The sequence below is a fragment of the Penaeus japonicus genome, unplaced genomic scaffold (genome assembly GCF_977035675.1).
Source record: "Penaeus japonicus unplaced genomic scaffold, GWHDUDI00000001_assembly GWHDUDI00000021, whole genome shotgun sequence".
In the NCBI taxonomy this organism is placed as follows: domain Eukaryota; kingdom Metazoa; phylum Arthropoda; class Malacostraca; order Decapoda; family Penaeidae; genus Penaeus; species Penaeus japonicus.
Window position 1 is genome coordinate 20,503,835 of NW_028234423.1, and position 10,449 is coordinate 20,514,283.

Sequence of the window (10,449 nt, forward strand, 5' to 3'; positions counted from 1 at the left end):
ATGAATGATACAGTGATATGTAAGACCATATATTTTTGTATATGATGATTTCAAATACTATGCATGTGCATTACAATTCAGGCCAGCACACTCATGCTTTGCAGTGTGGTACAATCTGTGTGTGTGTGTGTGTGTGTGTTTGTCAATTTTCATAGTTTTAATTTATAGATATCTTTTGTCTGAACAGGTCATTTGTTTATTCACTACTTGTGAACTTTCTGGTTAGAAAACCCAGTCAAAGTGTAGCACAAAATTGGCTCTCAAACAGAATCTCCTAATTACACTCTCCTATAGCAGCAAGTGCCTAGTTTGAAGATTAACTGGAGACTTTAGATCAATAATCTACAGTAGTCATCCTTTTTGACTACTTAGAGGACATCACATGACATGCATATTTTCATGGATAACTTTAGGATGGGTTATAGACATTAAATTTCATAGATATGAGGAAAGAGCATGAGAGAAGAGGATATAATTTCTTCCAATCTTTCCTTCAGAGGTTCTCCCCATGCAGTCTCAGAGCCATTCGTGCCGTCTTAGTAGCCAAGTCCTCTCGCTGTTTCACTGAGCCAGAAGAGAGTTACTGCGGCAATCAGCGTGTGGAAGGTCAAGAGCAGTGCGATGCGGGACTAGTCGGTCAGGATGACATAGACTTGTGTTGTGACAAATACTGCAAACTGCGAGATGGGGCAACTTGCAGCGATCGTAACTCACCCTGCTGCCACGGCTGCCAGTACATGAGTCTGGGTGTCAAGTGCAGGGAGCAACAGCCAGCCACATGTGAGAATGAATCCAGGTGTCTGGGCACTACAGCAGTGTGCCCCAAGGCCAAGCCTATGGACGATGGCACTTCCTGCATTGAGAAGGGCAAATGCTACCAGGGGTCCTGCCTCCCTTACTGTGAGACACAGGAGATGCAGAGCTGCATGTGTGATACCAGTAAGCCAATATTGTTAGTGTTTCCAAACTAATATCAGATGCCTTTCAATCATGTAAAAGCAATCTTTGTGATATTTCATGAAAAAAAACATTATTTTTTCTCATTTACTATCTATTCATATTTTATCACAAATATGATGGCAAAACAATTTCAAAAGAAACCAATCTCACTTTTTGTAGAGCTATCCAGTTTTGAATAGATAAAACATGAATCTAAAAAAGAAAATATCTTGTTAGATAGAATACCAAATGAGTAATATATATACATCATATATTAACTATCTCACAATTGACTCTCCAGTTGACAACGCATGCAAGAGGTGTTGCCGTAAGACACTGAATGACACCTGCTTCCCTATCATGCCCCTTGATATCCTTCCTGATGGCACACCATGCATTCATGGGTTCTGCAACAAGGTAATGATTAGAACACTTGCATTGCAATAAAAAATATTTCCAAAGTTATAAGGGTGTGGGAAGTAGAAGACCGGAAAGGATGCTAAGATGACTCTCTTAACTAATCATTATTTGAGAAAAATTGTATTTTCTTGATTTTCATTTTTCAGGGAAAATGTGAGAAGACTGTGCAAGATGTTGTAGAACGTTTCTGGGACATCATCGAGGACATTAACATTAACACTGTACTGATGTTCTTGCGAGACAATATTGTAGGGACAGTCATCATCATCTCCGTCATCATCTGGGTCCCTGCATCATGCATTTTCAGTTATGTTGACCGCCGCCGACAGGAGGATTACTGCAAATATGTCCGTTGGTACTACAGCAATGAGCTTATTCACCCAACTGACAGTGTTCGCATTATTGACAGCAAACGCACGCGAATACATGAACCCAGCCGCACCCAAGAAGCAACTAACCGTGTGCTGGAGTCTGGTGTTCATCCACACGACCCAGGGACTCGAGCACATGACACGCGAGACCCTCCTGAAGGTGCTGAAAGCCGCCAGACTCTGAACACTCCGCAGTGCCCCCCAGTGTCACAGCACTATACTAGTGCCATGTAGTTGTGTGACTGCAAATTACATCCAGAGAAGTGGTGATACTATTTTTTAACTAAGACAGTCTTTAGAAAAGAATGTAGGACTATTTTACAATTTTAACTATAACAGTTCCTGGAGTAGTCCATACCAATCAGTCCTTTTAGGTAAGAATGTAAATATAAAGATCATTCAAGAAAAGAATCAGCAAAACCAAAAATTTCAAACCTTCAGGAAGATAATAGGATTCACTGTAGATTAGAAGGAAGCACCAACAGAAGGCACATGAATATCCATAAACAGGGGATCACCATCTTTTGTGTTGGAGTAGTTGATGATTGTGTAAATGATAAGCAGGATGGCATTAGGTCACTGTCACAAATATCATATTAGCCAGGGAGTATGGGGTATGGAGTAAACTAGGTTATTGTGGAAATGCTTTTTATAACATTTTATTCATTGTTACTGCCAGTATTTATAGTGATCATATAAACCAAAAGTTCACTTGCATCATTGATCTCAGTATTTACCAAAGAAGGAATATTCCATAGTACTATATATCCTTTTAGTGTTACAAAAGACAATTAAAAGCATATAACTATTATTATAAGAAACATACAGATAAAAAACTAATTTATTGATAGCAAATGTCTTACTAAAGAAAAGTTACAGCATCAGCATTAGTAGACATTTCAAAGAAAGAATACTCAGACATTCTGTCAAAGGTCAGTTTTCAAATGATAACATTCCTGGTATTCTAAGTATTATCATTGTGGATCATATTTCAGGAAGTTCTGTGGTTGTGATATTTCTTTTATTTGTTATAATATATTGTGAGAAACTTTGTTAGGAATTGAATTATGAGGAACAGAAGTGGATAGTATTTATTACCCCTTAAGAACTTTGTACATTTCTTTTAAGAAGTCAGAGATGTTAAGGTAAGCTTTTATCTATTTTTAAGATGATATTTATAATACATTTGTATATATCTTCAGCTAAGTGGCAGTTACAGTACTTATAGGAGTTGATTTTAACCCAAAATTGTTGTAATTTTAAATGTTTCTTGTTTTACAAAACATATCTTATGTACTATATTTAGATTTCACAAGAGTATGAGAAGTTTTTCAGTGGGAAAAAACATATATATATATATATATATATATATATATATATATATATATATATATATATATATATATATATATATATATATATATATATATATATATATATATATATATATTATATGAAACAACCTTCTTTAAATTATTTTTGTTGTGAGTTTATAGATATAAAGACAAAAAGATGCTACATAAAACATTGTTAACAGTATCCATGGAGTTTAGTTCCTACCATTTAAACCAATGTTCAGTCATGAGAGTAAGGTGTTACAGTGTAGTCTAAAGTAGTGGCTTTGGACATGGGCTTTATAATCTCCTCATAACCCTCCCCTTTGAGTCAGGAGTCTTGACTTCATAATCAGCACAACCTAAAAAAAAAATGCCATACCAGATATGTGACTGTTGTGCTTGTGCACAAATGCAAATAAATGATAGCAAATGTGACTTAGAAGGTTTAATAAGTTTGACTTTAATCACATAGGGATAACAATAGGTCTATTGAGTCAAACAAAAAAAAAAAAAAAAAAAAAAAAAAAAAAAAAAAACACCCAAAAAAAAAAAAAAAAAAAAAAAAAAAAAAAAAAAAAAAAAAAAAAAAATCGAAAATAAAAAAAAAAAATCGAAAATAAAAAAAAAAAAAAAAAAAAAAAAAAAAAAAAAAAAAAAAAAAAAAAAAAAAAAAAAAAAAAAAAAAAAAAAAAAAAAAAAAAAAAAAAAAACAAACAAAAAAGAAAAAAAAGAAGAANANAAAAAAATAAAANAAAAAGNAANAAAAAATGGGAGAAAAAGAAAAAAAAAAAAAAAAAAAAAAAAAAAAAAAAAAAAAAAAAAAAAAAAAAAAAAAAAAAAAAAAAAAAAAAAAAAAAAAAAAAAAAAAAAAAAAAAAAAAAAAAAAAAGAAAAAAAAAAAAAAAAAAAAAAAAAAAAAAAAAAAAAAAAAAAAAAAAAAAAAAAAAAAAAAAAAAAAAAAAAAAAAAAAAAAAAAAAAAAAAAAAAAAAAAAAAAAAAAAAACAAAAAAAAAAAAAAAAAAAAAAAAAAAGAAAAAAAAAAAAAAAAAAAAAAAAAAAAAAAAAAAAAAAAAAAAAAAAAAAAAAAAAAAAAAAAAAAAAAAAAAAAAAAAAAAAAAAAAAAAAAAAAAAAAAAAAAAAAAAAAAAAAAAAAAAAAAAAAAAAAAAAAAAAAAAAAAAAAAAAAAAAAAAAAAAAAAAAAAAAAAAAAAAAAAAAAAAAAAAAAAAAAAAAAAAAAAAAAAAAAAAAAAAAAAAAAAAAAAAAAAAAAAAAAAAAAAAAAAAAAAAAAAAAAAAAAAAAAAAAAAAAAAAAAAAAAAAAAAAAAAAAAAAAAAAAAAAAAAAAAAAAAAAAAAAAAAAAAAAAAAAAAAAAAAAAAAAAAAAAAAAAAAAAAAAAAAAAAAAAAAAAAAAAAAAAAAAAAAAAAAAAAAAAAAAAAAAAAAAAAAAAAAAAAAAAAAAAAAAAAAAAAAAAAAAAAAAAAAAAAAAAAAAAAAAAAAAAAAAAAAAAAAAAAAAAAAAAAAAAAAAAAAAAAAAAAAAAAAAAAAAAAAAAAAAAAAAAAAAAAAAAAAAAAAAAAAAAAAAAAAAAAAAAAAAAAAAAAAAAAAAAAAAAAAAAAAAAAAAAAAAAAAAAAAAAAAAAAAAAAAAAAAAAAAAAAAAAAAAAAAAAAAAAAAAAAAAAAAAAAAAAAAAAAAAAAAAAAAAAAAAAAAAAAAAAAAAAAAAAAAAAAAAAAAAAAAAAAAAAAAAAAAAAAAAAAAAAAAAAAAAAAAAAAAAAAAAAAAAAAAAAAAAAAAAAAAAAAAAAAAAAAAAAAAAAAAAAAAAAAAAAAAAAAAAAAAAAAAAAAAAAAAAAAAAAAAAAAAAAAAAAAAAAAAAAAAAAAAAAAAAAAAAAAAAAAAAAAAAAAAAAAAAAAAAAAAAAAAAAAAAAAAAAAAAAAAAAAAAAAAAAAAAAAAAAAAAAAAAAAAAAAAAAAAAAAAAAAAAAAAAAAAAAAAAAAAAAAAAAAAAAAAAAAAAAAAAAAAAAAAAAAAAAAAAAAAAAAAAAAAAAAAAAAAAAAAAAAAAAAAAAAAAAAAAAAAAAAAAAAAAAAAAAAAAAAAAAAAAAAAAAAAAAAAAAAAAAAAAAAAAAAAAAAAAAAAAAAAAAAAAAAAAAAAAAAAAAAAAAAAAAAAAAAAAAAAAAAAAAAAAAAAAAAAAAAAAAAAAAAAAAAAAAAAAAAAAAAAAAAAAAAAAAAAAAAAAAAAAAAAAAAAAAAAAAAAAAAAAAAAAAAAAAAAAAAAAAAAAAAAAAAAAAAAAAAAAAAAAAAAAAAAAAAAAAAAAAAAAAAAAAAAAAAAAAAAAAAAAAAAAAAAAAAAAAAAAAAAAAAAAAAAAAAAAAAAAAAAAAAAAAAAAAAAAAAAAAAAAAAAAAAAAAAAAAAAAAAAAAAAAAAAAAAAAAAAAAAAAAAAAAAAAAAAAAAAAAAAAAAAAAAAAAAAAAAAAAAAAAAAAAAAAAAAAAAAAAAAAAAAAAAAAAAAAAAAAAAAAAAAAAAAAAAAAAAAAAAAAAAAAAAAAAAAAAAAAAAAAAAAAAAAAAAAAAAAAAAAAAAAAAAAAAAAAAAAAAAAAAAAAAAAAAAAAAAAAAAAAAAAAAAAAAAAAAAAAAAAAAAAAAAAAAAAAAAAAAAAAAAAAAAAAAAAAAAAAAAAAAAAAAAAAAAAAAAAAAAAAAAAAAAAAAAAAAAAAAAAAAAAAAAAAAAAAAAAAAAAAAAANAAAAAAAANAAAAAAAAAAAAAAAAAAAAAAAAAAAAAAAAAAAAAAAAAAAAAAAAAAAAAAAAAAAAAAAAAAAAAAAAAAAAAAAAAAAAAAAAAAAAAAAAAAAAAAAAAAAAAAAAAAAAAAAAAAAAAAAAAAAAAAAAAAAAAAAAAAAAAAAAAAAAAAAAAAAAAAAAAAAAAAAAAAAAAAAAAAAAAAAAAAAAAAAAAAAAAAAAAAAAAAAAAAAAAAAAAAAAAAAAAAAAAAAAAAAAAAAAAAAAAAAAAAAAAAAAAAAAAAAAAAAAAAAAAAAAAAAAAAAAAAAAAAAAAAAAAAAAAAAAAAAAAAAAAAACAAAAAAAAAATAAAAAGCACCAAAAAAAAAAAAAAAAAAACACAAAAAAAAAAAAATAAATAACAAAAAAAAAAAAAAAAAAAAAAAAAAAAAAAATGCCATACCAGATATGTGACTGTTGTGCTTGTGCACAAATGCAAATAAATGATAGCAAATGTGACTTGGGAAGGTTTAATAAGTTTGACTTTAATCACATAGGGATAACAATAGGTCTATTGAGTCAACAAAAATAGTGAAGAAATTTGACATTATGAGAGGTGTGCTTCCATCAATGGCATCCTGACTTGTGTAATACAGCCTCTTGTAGACCGGTCTTCTTCTTCTTCTATGGGAAATGCATTATATCTTCTGGTGATTAACCCTCTTGTGACGGGTGGTACACTACGGTACCGCGCATTCTAGGCCCGTTCGCTGGGGACGCCATACGGCGTCGTTTATTTAACTGATTTAGGCCTAATAATTCGAACGCCCCGGCATTGGGACATTCAAGGCTGGAATGCCCCCATCGTGAGTGGGTTAATATTGGGTTATTTTTATAAACAACAGTTTCAGGAATGCACTCCTTACAGCCAAAACTTTCCCTGGAAAGTTAAATGTCAAGAGGATATCTCAAACTTAATATGGCTCATCTAAACTCAAATGAAACTATTTGCAACAAATATTGCCTATCAGTGGAGATAAATTCAAAACAGTAGAAAATATTGAGGATATTGAGAAGCAATCTGAATATCTGAAGAGGTCTCCAAACTTGGAAAAAGATGTAAATAGAAATGGATGACATGATATTTTAAACCTAATGGAGGCACAGGCTAGCAAAAGGAAACAAAGAGGTGAAGAAACATCAATGAAGCCAAGGAGTCCTGGCTAGATGACAGGTGCAAAGAAATATAACAGTTGCAAAGATTCAATCTGCAAATATTGCACAAGGAGAAGAGTAAAGATACTGGAATGATGGGCAGAATAGATCAGAGTTGTTCAGTGACAGAAGAGAAGAGAACCATATCATCAAAAATAACTTTCCAGGACCTCTTACCAAATCAACATACATTGTTGAAGAAAGCAAGAGTAACAGAGTGCCAACTCCACTAAACTATTACACGGATGAGCTACACTGGAAAATAAAACCAGAAATATCAAAACCATAATGTAGCTTTGATCAAGATAAAGGAACTACAAATGCAGTTCGCATACTTAAGACCCTCACTGAACATTCTCTAGATGTATAAAAAAAGACCTGTATTTCTGCTTTATAGGTTATACCAGTGTTTGACCGTGTGAAACACATTGAGTTAATTATCTAACTGGAAGAAGTAGACATGAAAAATCCCTCTGGATCATAAAGAATTTATAATGAGAACAAACGGCATCCATGAATATGGATCACGAAACCCGCACCTTCACTCAGATAGAGAGGTGTAAGACAGGCTTATGCTTTTTCACCAAAAATTTTCTTATTCGACAGTGAAATGATTATGGAAACTGATATGGTTGATAATGAACAAAATCTCCAGAATCTAGTCAACATCTCTGAAAGAGAAAGCAGAAAAGAGGGCTAAAACTAAACAGGAAAAAGACCATAGTAATGGGGATTAGCCGTTAAACATCACCCCAGCCTGTAATGTGTTCATCGATGGCTTTAAATTAAAACAATACTGTAGATTCAAATTGATTGGTGTTCTTATCTCTTCTGATGGAAGACACAAAGTTGAAATATGGTTAAGAATAAGTCAAGTTAAACTGGCATTTCAAAAAATGAATGGAATCCCCAGACACATATCAATCAGTTTGAGAAAAAGAACTGTTCAGTGCTATATCAAACCTATTCTCATTATGGTTTTGAATTTTAGAGTTTGGAAAACAACTGGAAAGAAGCTAAGAGGCAATAGGGATGTGGTTCTTTAGGGGAATGCTACAAATTCCATGGACAGCTATAAAAATTACATGAAGCTGTTTTGAAAAAAGCAAATGTGGAAATATCTTTGTCGAATAGAATCCACAAATGACAGGTAACTTTTTAATTAAGGCCATGTAATGAGAAAATGAAACAGCTTGACGTTTCTGGCAAGATTGAAGGCAAGTGTGCTAGGGGAAGATAGAGAGGAGAGATACTGACATGTTAACAATTGCAGATGGGGGATAGATTCTCTTGCTCAGTCTCTAGGATGGGTTTAATTTTAGAGTGAGGCAACTTCACATAACATACTTTGACTTTTCCCACTCTCTTTCAGTCACCTCATTGTAAAACGAGCCGTTTTTGTTTTATTTTTTTGTTTTATTGAGTTTAGGGACATATGTGCCATATGACAGACTCTATCATTGCTGCAGTTGACTAAAATTGTAGTATAGGATCCATATTAGCTCATTATTTTCTTTATTCTCAGTGTGATAGAAGTATTCCTGTTTTATGGAGAGACAAAAAGCAACTTTATTTTTTCGTATTTGTGTGCTGTCATGAAGGAATACAGAACATATAACCATCTATAATGAAGATAACATGAAGAGGTAGGGAAGAGGAAGGAAACCTTTGCTTAAGACTGTGAGTACAACAGTGAAAGGCATCTCTATTGGCACAGGAGCACATTTCAGACACTCAGTATGATTTGAATCACCTTCCTCTTCTCATTCTGCCTGCACATCCTTCATCGGCTGTACTTTAGAGCAAGAGGTCGGTAACTTGCTGTGCGCCACCACTCTATAAAGATAGTGCTTGCTAGAGACCATGGATGAGTGCCATTCAAGGCTCTCTCTCTCTCCTACTGGTGCTAGGAGAAACTGGTGTCATCTAGGTTTTGGACATTAAGTTAGCTTAATATGATGGTAATTATTACAGCAATTGTCATCCTCACTAACTCCTTACTCATAGCACAATGATCTAAAATCCCCAATCATGTACATCATGATGCCTATCATCAGGCCAAAGCTCCTGTATCATGTATGTCATGACACCCGTCCACAATGGGTTAATAGCAGCACAGGATCAAGTTTCATAGAGGGATATGATTGCTAATGCTACGAAGCAAGGCAATGAATGAATGAATGTATCAACATATTTGTGGTGGTTGTTTGGTGTATTTCGTTTGTTTTTTGTATTCAGTGTACATAGATTTTATCACAAATTTATATATGCTATTTTTGTCTTCAGGCAGTGTGGAGAAAACAGCTTTTGTCAAATGCTGGAAGGACTGCTGCTCATTCTTTCCTGAATTCTAAAGTAGCCAACTCCTTCTTAATTAAGGGATATAGTTACCGCAACCAAATCTTTTCACTGGTTCTTCCCAGTAGCTGCAGCACCATACTTCATCACCAGATCATCTACATTTGCCTTTAGAGGCTGTAATCTAGTTCCTTAATTTGATTTCCTGCACTTGTGTATGAATTGTATATTTATATTTATGGAGTTTATGTACTTAAATATTAATTCCCATAGGGATGGAGAATATATACATAAGCACCATCTGGTAACATGTGCACACATTAAATGCATACCATATCCCTACCCTGAAAGGGATTCTGCTGCTACTAGGTTTTGTTCCATCATATCTTTTCTTCAGAACATCTGCAGAATGCTTTTGGAACTAGTCAGACTTTACCAAGGTCACAAAGCTATCAGCATCCATATGAAAATAATAATTCATCTTTTATTAATTAAATATGAAACAGCAGTATGAAGCAAAGGCATAATCCAAAACTAATCATGAATTTTTGTTATTAATAAGTTTAATGTAGTACCTTGTCTTTCAGGGCATAATTACCTCACTAAAACAAATTTTATTACTTTGTTAATTGCTAAGAGTAAAACAAGGCTAGAAAAGTATAGAGAAATAAAGTAAGTAGTAATTTGCAGGGTAACTGTACCAAGATGTCACAGTATTTTAGAAACATCCACCAACTATCTAGTAATTATATTAAACAATGGAAAACCATTTCTAGGTTCAATATGAAACTGTGTCAAGTCTGCTCATAAAAGATAGTATCATTTGAATGAAGTGAATTAAACGGTATATTAAACCTATGTATGGATAATTGAACATGTGGTTTTAATGGTTTTATGAAATGTATGAAGCAGCAGTAGTATTAATCAAACTTCTTTGTAGAGGAAAAAAAGTTAATGGAGAACTAATTCTATGCATATCAAATTAGTAAATAATTGCCATTTCCAATAAGGCCGTATTCTAGATAGACAAGCTTTCAACATAACAGATGGAGAAACCACGAACAAAGCTTTGCTATTATGGACAAAAATTCATTACGACGAGGCTTCTCCATTTCTGACATCACACAAACAGTTACCATATGACTGGGC

The 10,449-nt window shown here is 27.2% G+C and overlaps 1 protein-coding gene across 1 annotated transcript in view; it reads left to right on the top strand.

Annotated features, from left to right (window-relative positions):
* LOC122264652 (ADAM 17-like protease) overlaps positions 1-2,978 on the top strand; it is a 15,631-nt gene extending 12,653 nt beyond the window's left edge. Inside the window, exons 8-10 of the mRNA XM_086549073.1 lie at positions 498-939; positions 1,241-1,356; positions 1,506-2,978. Of these exons, the coding sequence (XP_086405199.1) occupies positions 498-939; positions 1,241-1,356; positions 1,506-1,964 (1,017 nt within the window). The 3' untranslated portion in view covers positions 1,965-2,978. The remainder of the gene's footprint in view (positions 1-497; positions 940-1,240; positions 1,357-1,505) is intronic.
* Positions 2,979-10,449: the final 7,471 nt, after the last annotated feature.